Here is a 16,653-nt window from a genome sequence, read left to right on the forward strand (position 1 = left end):
CTGCAGAGCAGACGAGGGGCACAGTTTTTCTGAGTCAGTCTTGGATGAATCTAAGTAACGAATCAGGGTGGTTTGAAAATGTCCCCCTTCATGTCCTTCCAATTATTGGAGGTGTACTTGCATGGCGGACTCGCCTGGGGAACTGAGAAGGGAAAGGATCGGGACTGGCATAAACTGAAGGGTGGGTGATTTTAAACCCGCTTTCTTCTCCCCTGGCCTTTGTCTCCAAGTCTAGGGTCTGGCATGACTTCCTCCCAGTAGCGTGACGTTGGCATGGTGGCACAACGCAGTCTTCTCCTTTGCCAAGCTAGCGTATTCCTCTATCCCTCAGGAAGAAACCTTCCCTGCCTCCCCTCTGTTACGGAGAGTGTCGACAAATGACACCGGAAGGACTGAGGACTAAAATAACTGAAGGCTGTACCTTGAACCGGACAAACACTGGACGGTCCGCTCCAGCGGCCTTTGGATGGAACCATTATTGAACACGCCTTTTTGAGGACACGTGGGTTGAAAGGCTGGGAAAGGTACTGTAACACGGGGACCCGTGAAGCCTCCGAGAGTGCACAGGGGCATGGTCTTTCCTAGCACGCGTGATGCGAGCAAGAACCTGCCACTCCTGAGGCTTTCTAGAGAGACTGTAAGAAGCCATGGCCACGGAGGAAGGAGGCATGGGGCTGGACTTGGGGCCACGCAGGGAAACTGAAGCTCGCAGGGGAACAGATGGTCTTGTGACAGGTTGTAGGTGATGTCTCCTTCTGAAAGGGACAGCATTCCTCTGGAATAAAAGATGAGTTCGCCACTGTCAGAGCCTGACACCGACCCACGGCCCACCGCTCCTCTTCTCCCCCATGCATTCCTTCCTCCCACAGGTGTGCTGTGGTGGCAGGCACTGTGCGGAGACAGGACGGCACGCAGTTGAAAGCAGATGTTCTCTGCCTTCCACGAGCGTGGGTTTTGCAGGGGACCCCGTGCGAAAAACAACAGGGAGGGAAGTGTTGCAGCAGAAGCCTGAGCGACACAGAGTATTCAGCAGATGTGTGGACATGAAGGAGGAAATGCTCACTTCGGCGGGGAGGGGGCGAGCGAGGAGAGGATTCATACCGGGTTTGACTGAGGCCTGAGGGCGAAGGCTCTCCTTCACCCTCTCCTGTGAGAGCAGAAGGCAATCAAACTCACACCCAAATGCCCGGCCAGGACAGGGTTCCTCCAGGCCTTCTCCCATCTTCCCTTTGCCCTTGGCTATTTCACTGCTCTTGAGTACGGCTCTTAAAGAGAGAAAGTGGAAGTGGAATTTGTTTCTTTTGCTTCCACTGAGAGGTTAGTGGAGGAGAGGTAACAAAAAAATAAAGCACACCATTTTTATTAAGCCGGAATTGCTTTGTTTAATTGATTGCTATGAGTCTAAAATTATTTTCTTTTTTTTTTTGCTTATGAAATGTTGCAACGATACAGATATTAATAAATAAAATGAAAACCCCCCTACCACCACCCCTCATCACCCATTCTCCAGAGCCAGCACTGTTAGCAGTTTGATGAGCATCTTTCTGGATTTTTAAATCTACATTTAAATCTACAACTATAGTTTAAAACAAAAATGAGATTTTGCCATCCATATTGTTATACATAGTATTAAACACTTGCCTTTTTCTCCCAACCCTCTCTCCAACTCACTACATCGTGAACTTTCTTAGAACTATTTTTCAAAGGAAATGTCATCATATGATACAGAGAAATGCTGTACAATATGTAGATATTGCTTTGAGTCAATAGGAAAATCAAGATAGGTCAAAAGTCCCCTCCGCCAGAGGCCTTCTCTGATCAACTGTATTTGGATTTTTTTGGTCAGTCCTCTCCTCTGAATCATCAGTAGTTTTGCATATAGTTTCCATATGATATCTGCCCCCTGCTTGTAAACATATTCTTTTGTCTTATACTGAAGCTCTTTTGGTTGCAAAGAGCAAAGTCCCCGTTTTGTAAGAATACATGTGAACTGGAAAGTTCAACTGAGGGACTGGTCTTTCTTCCATCTCCCTGTTGATTTGTTCCAGTTGTCTTTCTGTCTACCAACTCTTCTATTCCCTCACCATTTGGCTTCCACTTGTTCATTCATTCATTCATTCATTGCTTCATTCATTCAGTCAGCAAGTAGTTACCAAGTGTCATTGGCATGCTGGAAGTGGTTATAGCACATACAGTTTGGGCTGTTCTAATCCTGACTCGATGAAAGTCATGGCCTCTTTTAATTCCACTTACTAAATTTTCCCCATGTTTCTTAGTTCAAATTCCTAAGGGAAAGTGATTGGCCCAGTTTATGCCAGGCCGTACTTAGATGTCCGGACATTCTGTGGCCCAGAGCCTGTTCATCCTGATGTGGCTGGAGAAAGCCCTTCACAGACCCAAGCTGCCCGGCTCACTCGGTAAATGTTCTCAGGCCTTACCTGTGCATTCGTGTCATCGCCCCACCCGGAGTGGCAGTCAGTACTAACTGTGTGGCTGCCATGACCTGCACACAATTAGTTTTCAAAGAACAATGTTAACAAATCTTCCCTTTACATGGAGTTGGGCTCATGGTGGGCAATGGGGGAGAAGCAAACCTCTCTCCCACTCAGAGAAAGCACAGCTAGTTTTCACAGCACCCCACGTGGTGGAGAGCAGCAGATCTCATCACAGGAATGCTCACACTCTTGGGTGGTCTTTGAAGGTAAAGGTGCAGAGAGATCAGGAACCAGAGGAGGATTTATAGGTAAGAAATATAAAGTGAGTGTCACTGTTAATTCCCATACATGGAAATAAAATGTAAGCATTTAGTATGTAATTACAGACCTGGGCAAGGTTTCTTTTCCCTGGAACCAGGATATTTTCATTCAGCAACTGTCTTCAAATGATCAGGTCACAATTCTTATTAATACATAAAGTGTGTATAAGAAATTGTAATACAATATAGCATTGATGACTCAAGACAGAGGTTTAGTAGGTTAACATAACTTGTAACTAGTATAATTTATTTTTATGTTAATCCTCACCTGAGGATATTTTTTTCCATTGATTTTTAGAGAGAGTGGAAGGGAGGGAGGGAGGGAGGAAGGGAGAAAAGGAGGAAGAGAGAGAGAGAGAGAGAGAGAGAGAGAGAGAGAGAGAGAGAGAGAGGTGAAAGAGACACATCAATTGGTATCTTCCACAGGCTCCTGGATTGGGCCAGTGATGAACCTGCAACCCTTCAGTTTGGGGGCCCACGCCCCAGCCACTGTAACTAGCATCTTTTAAAAAGCATATTTGTTAGGGATGATATAGAGAATCAATGTCAGTTACATGATATTGGAAATAGTTGGCCACAGAACTGCTGCTCAGATGTCTTCCTGCCCCACCCTTCCATGTCCTTGTCACCGTTCTTCCACATCTTTTCTTTCCTTTGAGAGGACTTCTGCAAACGTCAGGGAATTCAAACCTCAAGTTCAAATAAAATACTACCAGATAGCTTGGGCGCTGGCTGACCAGTCCTGCAGTGGGAGGGCAGCAGGTGCTACTCCTCAGAGCCACGACCAGAGCCCGGTCCATCCGGGCAGCCAGACAGTGCAGGGCCCCTTCTGCGAAGGGCCTTGGGACAGAGGAGCCCAGAGGGATATCGGCTGCACCAGCCTGACAGCAGGCACACAGGGCCGTCTGAAGAGCAAGCAGTGCGTGTCTGTGGTGCAGCTCCTCTCAGCACCCCGCTCCTCCTCCTCTGCTCCCAGCTGGCTTCCTGCCTCCAGATTAGTGTCACTCCCGCCCTTCCTCCACACCTGCACTCCCTCCCCTTTCCAGGTGATTCAGTGACTCCTCTTCAGAAACAATTGCCTACACACACACACACACACACACACACACACACACACACACACACACAAAATCCTTTATGGGACGTTTATGTTCTGACCCCAGCCGACTTTTCTAACATCACCTTCCCGTTTCCTGCGGCCACACTGGACTCTATAACCCATTCCAGTCTCCTTGCTTTCTTTTACTGCCTGAAATGTCACTGCCACCCAACGCCTGCCACCCATCCTCCTTGTCCTTCTTGTTCCCTCCCCTTCCCACAGCTCAAAGAGGAAGCTCTCTGCTGTGTTACCATTGCTTTTAGGTTTGATTCTGATCTCAGTTACTTTTTGTTGCTCAGGGATTTGTTTCCTCCTGTGGACTGTGAGCATTTTCAGGGTAGGAACCTCTGTCACTCATTCATCCTCACACCCCAGCACCTAGCAAAGTGCTCGTCACAGGGGCTACGCAAGGATATCCAGGGAAACAATTGTATTTTAAGCATGTGATGTGCTTTGGGGCTAGATGTAAATACCTCTTAACTTCGTGTTAATCCCGATAATAGGTTTATATTGCCATGTTAGTTTCCTGACCAGCAAAATAACAAGAAGGTATAAAAATAAATACATAGCAATTAGTGTGTAAGAACAAATAAACAGTTGAAGTACCAGGAAGAAGTCTGGTTAGAAAGTTAGCAGAATAAATCCAAGCACACTGAAGAAAAATGAGGTGTCGTTTTCCAAGATGAAGACTCAAGTTTTAGGTATTTTGCTTTGCCTGAATTTGCTTAGATATAGATATGGGGGATTGGATTCCCCTTTAACTGTAAATTTATATTCTTCTGATGATCCTACTTCACAAGCGTTAAATGTTACATAAACTATTTTTGTGTCCAAATGAGCAATAAAAGCTCCATTAAGATACCTCTTTTTCACAGTGCTTCACAGCATGTTCTGAAGTCCACCTGACTCCTAATAACAGATGTGCAAACACACGAGGTGATCACTTCCACAACTGCTCTGTTTCTTTAAGAGACCTCGGTTGTTAAGTTGAAAGATCACTGGACCATAGGAGGGTCAATAAAAGAATAAAGTCACTGGTTAGTGATTCGAGTACAAGGAACTTGATCCTAGTTCATATCTGAGTGTCCATATGCTGCTCACTGTCGGAGGGGGAGTGTTGGGCCCGCGGCTGCTCGCACTGCCTGGAGATGGCTTCCGGAAGACTCATCAAGCTCCTGGTGTTTGAGCTTCTTGAGTTTGCTGCTTTCTCCATCCCCACGCTCGTGATTGTGGAACAGTTCGCCACTGCCTATCAATGGTCAAGGAAAACAGGAGAAAAAACTCATTATTGGCTGATCGTTTCCTGTTCAATTGCCTATGTGGCTTCAGTGAGTCTATTGATTTGGGTTCCCATAAAAGTTCTCTTATACAAGAAACATCATCTTTCAAAAAAAATTAAAGGATGGTAAGTAAAAGAATTTTTTAGCAGGGAATCCCTCGGATGCTTTCAAAGATATTTTCTCATGTACTTTGTGTAAGGACGTCAGCGTAGCAGAAATGCGCATAGTGTAAGCTGAAGGAGAAGTAACAATCACTGTTTCTGTAAATGTATTAATATTATAGCATCTTCCTTATTTGTGCGGGGTTCTTTTTACTGATGGATAATAATTAATTCCATGTGTTCATAAGATAGGCGTTAACCTGACTGCATGATACCGTGAGCAGTAAATGTTAGACTTAATTCCTTTGTACACCAACTACATAAAGTTATGACAGTTAATTTATAGAAATAATAACCACAGATTAGAATATAGAATTCCACTTTTGTATAAAGCTGAAAGTAATGTGTATTTTTAAATGTCTTTAATGCCTGGTTTGCAGGTCTAAGGCATCCTTTGACCATTAACCAACTGAGATTTTTAAGTAACTGGCTCCTTTAATGAGCTTTTCAAAAATAATACTTTATTGTGTCCATAAATTATATTACCCTGGTGGGGGAGAAGTATTTAAATAATAATACAAAATACTTTAAGTAAATTAAGATTTAATATTGATTTAACTGACAGTTTAGCGAATGGCTGTACCGACTGACCCATGTGAAGGTATTGAGAACAATCTCTGATACTAATATATTTTTCTTTTTAGATCTTCAGATCTGATTCTTTCTCATCTGGGATATCTTTGTTTTCTTTGATATCTTAAATCTTCTTTTATTCAGACCTTTTATTTTAAAGTTAAACAGCATAGAGTGTGTTTGAATTTTAAGATAACCAGGGGTAGAAATGTAAAAATAATAAGTATAGCTATGCCTGTGGGAGGGTGCGGAAGGGGAGAGCTGAAGTGTGGCTGGTGAAGTGCTCTTTAGATACCGATACTTATATGTCCTCGAGAATCACATTTACCAGGGGGCTTCAGTTCGCTGTGGGAGGAGCTCCTGAGATGGGAAATAAAACATTTGGTTGGCTGCTTTTATCAGTGGCATTCAATGTCAGAAAGAATAAAGAAAAAGTTGCATGAGGTAGAGAAAATAGCACAGAATCAGGCAGATCCGGACTCTCAAATGTGAATTTGCATATTTTAACATATGTGGTAATATAGAGTGTGTCGTGTATCTTAATTGCTAGCAGAAGATGATGCAAACCTTGACCTAAAGCCTCTAGATCAGTGGTTCTCAACCTTCCGGCCCTTTAAATACAGTTCCTCATGTTGTGACCCAACCATAAAATTATTTTCGTTGCTACTTCATAACTGTAATGTTGCTACTGTTATGAATCGTCATGTAAATATCTGATATGCAGGATGGTCTTAGGCGACCCCTGTGAAAGGGTCATTCAACCGCCAAAGGGGTCACAACCCACAGGTTGAGAACCGCTGCTCTAGATCATCTGAGGGGGTGGGTTTGGAGTTGAGCTGGGCCCTCCACTCCTCATACCCCCTGGGAGTTGCTTTGACTGTCTAAGACTCTGGCTGGGCCAGGGAGGAAGGTCCAAGTGACCACGAGAGTAAACCAAGGGGAAGCTGGCCTGTGGCAGCCCAGGAAGGGGCTTGCTTATTTATTTCTTTATTTATGCATGCATGTATTTATTTATTTTACATTGGCTCAAATTTCTAGGACCCCAAGTTCTTTATATCATTCAGGCAGCAAAGCTTCCCATATCACACATCATCATCATCATCATCATCATCATCATCATCATCAAGCTATAATTGCTTCTTTACTGATCTCTTATGTGCTAACGAGACTTATATATGAATTTCATTTCATTCTGTAACACCTCATGCAAGAAGAAATTGATGATTAGAGAGTTGTGCAACTTTCCCAGTCAACTAGTGAATGGAAGGGCCAGACTTTGGACCTAGGTCCTTCTGATTCCATGATTGGTACTCCTAACCTCTACCCAAAACTGCTTTTTGAAGCTCCCAGTCTCCTGGGGTGACTGAGTGTAAGGAAGAGAGTAGGTTTCATTTCTACTCCGCAGTGAACATGTTTCTTTTGTATATCTGCTTTAGGTCACCCTCCTGTGTTAAGGTGTCTAGTGCTGTCACAGCAATTATATCTTTCAGTAATTTCTTTTGGAAAATACTCTTTCCTTTCTGTTTGTGGGTGTGGCTGGCTACAAGTGTTATAAATATGTGACAGGTTATCTATAATTTCAGTGAGACTGTAAAACTATTTCCTCATGGCCTCATGCATGAACACTATCATATTATTATCTCTTCCTGGCATAGAAGAGAAGAAATAGCTACTGAGCACTATTCTAGGAGTTTCATGCATTCTGTACTATTAAATTTGAACTTTGTGACAATTCAGGGAGATATGTGCTAGTGTCAAATTTCATGGATGAAGAATAGAAACTCAAAGAAATGATTAACTTTGCCAGGTGACAAAGTTCGTAAGTGGTGGAGCTGGGATTTGTGAGTCCAGATCTGCCTGATTCTGTGCTATTTCCTCTATGTCATGCAACTTTTTCTTTATTCTTTCTGACTTTGAATGCCAAGTGTGTTTCAAGAAAAATTCAACCCTTTTAGTGTCATTAGGATACATTTCCCCTATAGATGGATATTGGGATATTATATGTGTTTCCCAGATGTGTGAATTTGGATATTTTAATATATGTGGTAATATAAAGTGTGTCATGTATCTTAATTGCTAGCTGAAGCTAAGCAAAAATAATTGCTACTATAGAAAGTAGATATTAAAAGCATGAATTATTCTTTGAAGAATAAATAGCTGTTTATGTGAAATTTCATAGGTCTTTAGCATTTATGTATTGCTGATGGGCCTACTTGAGAACCTCTCTCAGGTCTATATTGGCATCATGAGCCCACAAGGCTGGTTTCTGAAGAGAGTGAGTCATCCAGCCACTAAAGGGTGTGTCCTGGCAATACATCTGAGAGGTGCAGACTTGAGTCATTGACCTGCCTGCCAGTGTTGTGAAGCTGACCAAGTGGATGTAATTCCCATTGTATAAAGGAGGAAACAATGTCAGAGAGCTGAAGACATACACACTAAATCAACAATGGGGTCTGAACTTTAATACAGTGCTCCTTCCTTTACTCTTGTTAAACACTTCCTCATTCTTTTAGAATGATTGTTCCTTTTTAGGGATGCCTGTCATAACTAATAACAGACTAGGCAGATGGTTTGAGGAATGAAGAAAAGCTATTTATATATAGACCAAATTGTATATCCCAATAAATAAGAAACCCTTTCCTGTAATAACAGTGAATGTGTGAAACCATTGAGCAAGGCTAGCCGGAAACTGGAGCAGACCTCCAAGGAGAGGGTACCTCGGGGCAGAATAATACTGGAGGATTCCTAGGGATTCCTGCCCTGCCTTGGGACAAAGGGCTATCTATATTTCAGGAATTCTCTCAAGTCTTTCAGAGTTTAATTGCTTTAGACATGGCATGTCAGGAATCCTGGGCAGTGCCAAGTGTAAAAGACTCCAACATTTTGGGCTACATTTTACCTTGCTGAAGTCCTTCACATATTCGATGAGCTTTTGCTGATGATTTTGTTTAAGGTAATGGTAGTAATAGCAGTTGTAAAATAAGAGCAAATATTTATTGAACAGTTACTATGTACCAAGCATAGTTGTAAACACATTGCCTCTATGATTGTAATTAATTCTGTAAGCTTTATATGTAAGAACACTTATAGTACCCACTTGACAGATGAGAAAATGGAGGCACAGAGATTAAAAGACCACCTAGCCAATGAGTACTGGAGCCAACATTGACCCTAGGTCAGCAGTTCTCAACCTGTGGGTCGCGACCCCTTTGGGGGTCGAATGACCCTTTCACAGGGGTCGCCTAAGCCATTGGAAAACACATATATAATTACATATTGTTTTTGTGATTAATCACTATGCTTTAATTATGTTCAATTTGTAACAATGAAAATGCATCCTGCATATCAGATATTTACATTACGATTCATAACAGTAGCAAAATTACAGTTATGAAGTAGCAACGAAAATAATATTATGGTTGGGGGTCACCACCATGAGGAACTGTATTAAAGGGTCGCGGCATTAGGAAGGTTGAGAACCACTGCCCTAAGGTGTCTGTCTCCAGAGCCTGGTCTCCTGAGCACCTTACTGTTCCATAGCAGCACCAAAAACATCTGGGCACGGATGGGCAGACTGGACAACCTCAAGGAAATCGAGCTTGTCTTTTCAGCACCTCTGAGAATGTCATCGTAAATTACCATGAACTAAATAAACACTGGTGCTTAATGGTTACTTCTTCCCAGCGCACATCTCTCTATGTGTCTGTCACCTTAAATTACTCAGTAGTAATAATTATGTGATACCTGACTACAGGCTTTCTCCTCCTTGTCCAGTCCCTCCATAATCAATAAATCAGCAAGAGTATATTTACTTTTGCATTTCTTTCCCAGCACATGCCGTAAGTCATCAGATTCTGTCAATTCTTCCTCTTTCGTTTCTCTTGCATCAGCTTCTAGTTCTCCATGACTGTTTTCCTCAACCCAGCGAGGCCCTCATTTCCAGAGCCACCTTACACTGGCACGGTTCCCCCAATTTCCATAAGTTCCAGTTCATTGTCAGGTCGTTGTCCTGGTGGTTTTGTTCAAGGAAGCCTGAGGAATATTGTATTATCCCAAGCTGGGACTGGGCAACCTTCGCCAGCAGGTGTCCTTGTCCTTTGCTTCTCTCTACGCCCCCTTTTCCTCGCAGTCCTTGTTGACAGAGCAGTGATCTTGGAAAATGTTTTCTGCATGTCAGTACCACCACTTAAAAATCTACACTTCCCTTACTTGTATAATTCAGGGTTGACATTATACCACAGAATCCGAAAGCTGGACCACACCTTAGAGTTCGCCTGCTACACTATTTCTCACAATACAGACACAGTCTACCTCTGATTAGAAAGGGAATTCACTGTATTTTGATGTGATGTATTGACTTCCATGCCAACTGTGTCACTTGTTTCATGACTGAGGGTGTGATTGACTAAAATTCCTTGAAAAACTTGCTCTCAGTGCATAGTTTCTGCATCTCACGCCTTGGCAGCATCCATAAGCCTGTCTTTCTAGCCTTAGAACAAGTGTAGGCCAACATTTAGATCAATGGTTCTCAACCTGTGGTTCGTGACCCCTTTGGCGATGGAACGACCCTTTCACAGGGGTCACCTAAGACCATCCTGCATATCAGATATTTACATTATGATTCATAACAGTAGCAACATTACAGTTATGAAGTAGCAACGAAAATAATTTTATGGTTGGGTCACAACATGAGGAACTGTATTTAAAGGGCCAGAAGGTTGAGAACCACTGATTTAGATGAATAGGTCAATGGATAAATACTTGAAACATTTTTTAAACCTGAATTCAGTAATATACTCTTATCCTTATGAAATATCATTGCATTGATTTTAGTCATGTTTTTAATCAATTGCAATCTTCTGGATTCCTATTGTGTCATTCAAAATGCTAGCTGAAGCACTTGATTTTGTGTCCTCTGCCTCTGAGAGGACACATATCTTCCTCATCTCCCGGAGTTGCCAGTAACAGTAGTAGATGGCACAGTTTTACTAGAAACCTTCCAGGTTAACAGTGATCCACTAGTCCACTCCCAGGGTTTGTTACAATAGCTGTGAATTTATCTAACTGAATTTCCTTTCAGTTCCCATTTCTCATTCACTCAGTCCCTCGTTTAATAAACATTTACTGAATAGCTGTTGACTGCCTGTCATGCAAGACCATGCATTCTCTAACTTCTATCTATTTTTCCAAACTACCTCCCTACAAAGATTCTTCATTCAGAGACTACTGTTGGGGAATACCTGAATCCACATTAGGTATTGTCGCCTTCCTCAGGGAGCTTGTAGTCTACTGTGGAGATGGCACAGTTACACATTTTAAAATATTGGAAAGAAATGTAAAACAATATACACTAAACCACTAAATAGTATGTGACTGCCACAAGTTCTTGATGAGCCCAGAGAAGAGAGTCATCAAAACTTTGTACTGATAGTGAGGAAGGTACCCTTTTGACTCACTTTTCCTCCTACCTCCTCCTCACAATTCCATCCTATCAGGCCCCCACACAATGCCCTGCACGCATAGGTGTTCAATAGATGTGTGTGGATTCAGGTTTGGAGTATTCAGGGAAATTCTCACAAGAAAGACTTGAGCGAAGCTGGGAGCAGGAAGACATTCCAGACATTGGTTTAAGTAAAAGAGACCCTAGTGAGTTTCTGAGCAGAGTGGTTTCCCAAGTTATTATCTGGCCTTTCCACTCACCATGCTTCCTCTGTGAGAGGTCTCAAGGTCAGAATTCTTGCTGCACAAACAGGGATCTACAGCTCACGTGGCTTGGCCCAGGTCTTTCTTCACAGGCCTGCTCCCGGGAGAGTCCTCCTTTTAGACAATTTACTATGTATGCACACAGCACTCTACTGCAGCGCCCTAATGCAGCCTTTCATTTATAAATTACACCAAGTCCACAAGTTCTCTTCATCTATTCTGTCCTCTGGTTTCAGTCTTGCATTCGTTTCAGCCTGAGTACACCTTCAAAGAAGTGTCTATATTTCTAACATAAATTCTATTACTCATTGGGTTTATTTCCCAAGACTGCTCTTATGACATACCACAAACTTGGTGGCTTCAACAACAGAAATGTACTGTCTCCCACTTCTGCAGCCTTCAAATCTGAGGTCTAAGTGTTGGTGACATTGGTTCCTTTTCAGGGCCGTGAGGTAGAATCTGTCCCAGGCCTCTCCTCCAGCTTTCGTTGTTTTGCTGGCGCTCCATTGGCATCCCTTGTCTTGTAGATGCATCACCCGATTGATCTCTGCCTTCATCTCCTCACACTGCCCGTGCCTCCTCAGTCTTCCCTGTTTGCATGTCTATCTCTAAATCTTTCCTATTTATAAGGACATCAGTCATGTTGGATAAGGGCTCACTCTAATGGCCTAATTTTAACTTATTACCTCTGGGATGACCCTTTTCCCAAATACAGTCATGTTCTGAGGTGTTTGGGGTTGGGACTTCAATATATCTCCTTTTGGAGACAATTCAACCTACACCAGTCTGCCTTTTGTCCCCCAGCCCCTAATTTACATTCTTCCCATGTGCAAAATAGATTCACTCCATCCCAACATCTCCAAATTTTTAATCATTACAGCATCAACACTAAGTCCAAAATTTCATCTAAACATCATGAAATCAGAGTCCCAATACTCATAATCTAAATGATCCAAATAAGTTATGGGTGGAAATTATGAAAGAAAATATGGGAGAGAAAAAACTAAGAATAAAGATATGAAAATGCAAACAATAAAAAAGAAAAGGAAGAGAAAAAAGTATGAACAGATAAAAAGAAGGGGAAGTATTAAATGAAAGAAAAGAAAAAGTAGAGTAAGAAAAGGAAAGAAAAAAATAAGAGTTATGAAAAGAACAAGAGAGAAAAGAGTAAAAGAAATATTACCAAAGCAATAAAAAAAGAAAAAAGAAAATAATGGGGTGGAAGTGGGATGGGGGGGCGGAGGGGGGAGGGAGTCAAGTTCATCAGGGCAGATTTTAGTGCCTGCTGCATTTCCCTTTGGAACCTGCTCTTATGTTGTCTGAGGCTAACTTTCTTGTATGCCGGTTTTGTTCCTCCTGGAAGGTGCCTTTGTGCTAGCCAATGTTAAACTGTCCATGCTTGGCTCTTGGCACCCTGTTCGAAGCTTTAAACAATCTACAGCTTGTAGCTGCCTCCATTGGCTTGGTTTCCCATGGGAGGGGCCAAGTTGAGCTCTTAGGCTGACTTTTTAGCAGCGCAGGGCCCTGGGGCAGGTCAGAAAATGTCCAGACTTCAGGGAAGATGGTTGGTATGTTCCCCATCCCAGAGCCACATGTGTAAGTCTGTCCCAGAATATTTCCCTGACCTCAGCAGCCAGTGGGGCCTAACGGAAGTCAGGAGTTTCTATCAGCTCTCTCATGAGGGGGAAGTGCCAACTAGTGTCCTGGGAATGTGGGGGGCATGTCGCCAACCCAGACAGTCACTGACACCACCTGAGACTGCTGCCTCCTCAGCAGGGTTTGAGATGCAGGGTGGAGTACACTGGATTCCAGAGAGTGGGGCAAGTGGGATTCCTTGGGGGTGAGAGGTGTGAGCTGTATACCAGGGGGCATGGTATTTGCTGTTCCCCAAGCTTCTGCTGCTGGGAGGGTTTTGCACCTCTCAGGAAAAAAGGCTGCTGTGATATTGGGTATGATCCTGGCAGCCACTCTTCTACAACTGTCCCCAAATTCCTTCTACCCCAGTCTCTCCTCAGGTGACTTCAGTACACACCACCCTCCCTCTGCCAATACCTGGGGTGAGTGTCTTGGGAGTGGAAATCCTGTGCAACAGCCCTTTTAAAAAAATGACTTTGTCTCCGGTAGGCTCAGATTCCCCCTGGTGGATGGAAGCCCTGCAGCTGGATGGTAAATGGGTGGCTTTTTCCGGCTCTGGCTGTCTGGGCTGGAGAGCCCAACCTGAGGTCAAGGCCTCTCTCCTTTCAGGGGCAACCCCCAACAGTCAGCATAGCCCTCCTCACCCTTAGCCTGCCACTCCTGTGACCTGGGCCAGCTCCTCTTGTGACCCTGCCCTTCCTGCCAGTCTCGAAGTGGTTTCTGCCCTTCCTTGTTTGAAAGTCTCCTTTCAGCTAGTCTTCAGTTGCTAATTCAGGGTGAATATTCCCCAATTTAGTTTTAATTCCAGTTTGTTTCTGGGAGGAGGTGTGAGAAAAATCCACCTACTCCCCCGCCATTGGTGTATGATCTCTCTAATGCATTGCCAGATCTGGTTTGCTAATATTTTATTGAGGATTTTAGTATCTATGTTTATCAGGAATATTGGCATATAATTTTCTTTCTTTGTAGTCTTTTTATCTGGTTTTGGAATTAGAATAATACTGGCCTTATAAAATGTGCTTACAAGTCTTTCCTCCTCTAGAATATTTTGGAAAAGGTTGAGGAGGATAGGTGTTAGGGTTTCTTTGAATGTTTGGTAAAATTTGCCTGTGAAGCCATTCGGTCCACAACTTTTATTTGTTGGAAGGTTTGATTTTTTTTGAGTTTATTTTTAAGTTACTGCATCAATTTCATTATTTTGAACTCTATATCTGATCAATTGCTTGCCTCCATTTCATTCAGCTCTTTTTCTGAAGATTTCTTCTGTTCTTTCGTTTGGGGTATGTTTCTTTGTCTCTGCATTTTAGCTACCTCTTTGTTTCTATGTATTAGGTAGATCTGCTATGTCTCCCTGTCTCAGTAGGGTGGCCTTATGTAGTAGGTATCCTATGGGACCCAGTAACACAGTCTCCTTGATCACCTTGATGCTCCAGGAATATCTCTAGTGTGGGTTATGTGAGCCCTCCTGTTGTAATTGAGTCTTGATTGCTATTGCCCATTTGTGTATGGGGTTGACCCTCAGGCGTGCTGACTGTGAAGATCGGCCCTGACCTCAGTGTACGAGTTGCTGCACAGGTGCTGATCACATGAAGTGGAATTTGCCTCAGCAGGTTCTGGTGCCTCCTGAGATCTCACTTAGGATATGCCACATGTGAAACTCATTGGATCCTGCTCTGATATTGTCAGAAGCTGGCTAGTGGATGTGCCTGCTCTGGGGCCTCCTGGGAGAGACTCTGGTGCAGGTCGATGTCAGACACTGCTTTTGACTGGCCCAGGGCAACCTGTTTAAAGCTACAATGCAATCTACCATTTGTGGCTGCCTCTGCTGGGCCTTGGTGTGTGTGGGAAGGACCACACTGCTCACTAAGGCTGGCTTCCATTAGCACTGAGCCCAGAGGCTCATCAGCAAAAGACCAAGGCTCCCTGATCCACCTCAGCCTGCCTCCATTTGCCGATGGCCTGTTAGACTTAGTCACTAAAACATCCTCTGGCAGTATTCAAGTTGCATGAGGTAAATTCTCAGTGAGTCATCAGGTAGGCACTAGTGGTATTCACCAGATTGATACAGGTTCAAATTTAGTGCCAGTGTGGGGTCTGAGAAAAAGTCCCAGGATGTGCCAAGTCTAACTGCCCCTCACCTTTGTTATGGGGCAGGGTCTCAAAGAGTCATCAGGGTGAGGACGACGGAGTTTACCAGGCCCAAACAAACCAAGGTCATGGCCTTTTTGAATGTAAGGCTCTACTCCAGTTAGGCATGAGAGGGAAAAATGGCCCCATCTAGAGCCATACAACTCAGTCTGTCCCAGATTCTGCTAGTAGACCAAGCTTAGTAGGGTAGGCCGCTTGGAGTTGGGAGTGTGGGACTAGTGGATCTTTCATGTGGGGGAAGCATTGGTCAGGTTAACCAGAAAGTGGGGGTAATGGTTTTCTGCCTCAAAGCCACACAACTCAGTCACTGACACCCCTGTCTTCCCAGAACTGAGAAGCCGACTCTCCATCAGGGCAGGGTGGTGTGACAGGAAGCCCAGAGGGTGGTGCTGTTGCATTCCCCCAGGCTGATGCCATATGGAGGGAAGTGTTCCATTCAAGAGAGATATCATCTGTGATATGGGGGAGGGACTCGGCACAGGAATCCTGGTGTCTGAGCCTTCAGCTCTGTCCCCAGAGCCACAAAGCCATCTCTCTCACAGGACTCTAGCCCACTCTGCCCTCCCTCCACTGGAGCTCAGGATGAGTGACTGCAAACAAGGTTTCTGTCTTTGGGCCCTTTATGATGGCATCTGGTCTCTATCATATTTCAGCTTCTCCCTGGCAGACAGAATTCCCGCTCATTTTCACAGCCAGATGTTATGTGGGTACCTCTTCCTGGCTCTGGTGCGCTGGGCTGTGGATCTCAGCATCAGAGTGAGACCCCGTGCTCCTCAGGGGGGAGCCTTTGCAGCTGAGATATTCCTCCAGATTCTTAGCCATCACCCATGGGGCAGAGCTAACCCTTTTTGTGTCTCTGCCCTTCCTACCAGTCTTGTTGTGGCTTCTGTAAATCCTTGGTTATAAGACTTCTGTCCAGCTAGTCTTCAGTTGTTATTCAGGTTGATTGTTCTGTATGTTAGTTGTAGTTGCAGTTTGGTCCTGGTTGGAGTTGAGTGTAACTTCTACTTACTCTGCCGCCATCTTGGGTCCCCTACAATTTGTGCAGGTAATTCAAGATATGGTTTATGATCTTCACTACCCTGAAATTATAAGTGATTACAGTTACCACTAGTGATTACAGTTTTCACTCCAAAGAAAATAAGAAGACATTGTGTTTATAGACGGGAACATTTATGAATATATCAATTTTTTAAGGTTTTGGATTACTTTGTCAATATAGTTACTTTATTTTTAAAATATGTATTTTATTTTTTTCATTTAAAAGTTATATTCTTAGAAGCCTCTAATGCAGTGGTT

The 16,653-nt window shown here is 43.6% G+C and overlaps 1 protein-coding gene across 1 annotated transcript in view; it reads left to right on the plus strand.

The window, feature by feature from the left end:
• Positions 1–4,881: 4,881 nt before the first annotated feature.
• TMEM236 (transmembrane protein 236) overlaps positions 4,882–16,653 on the plus strand; it is a 42,517-nt gene continuing 30,745 nt past the window's right edge. Inside the window, exon 1 of the mRNA XM_059660467.1 lies at positions 4,882–5,259. Coding sequence (XP_059516450.1) covers positions 5,003–5,259 — 257 coding nt within the window. The 5' untranslated portion in view covers positions 4,882–5,002. The remainder of the gene's footprint in view (positions 5,260–16,653) is intronic.

The sequence above is a fragment of the Myotis daubentonii genome, chromosome 1 (genome assembly GCF_963259705.1).
Source record: "Myotis daubentonii chromosome 1, mMyoDau2.1, whole genome shotgun sequence".
Classification (NCBI taxonomy): Eukaryota; Metazoa; Chordata; class Mammalia; order Chiroptera; family Vespertilionidae; genus Myotis; species Myotis daubentonii.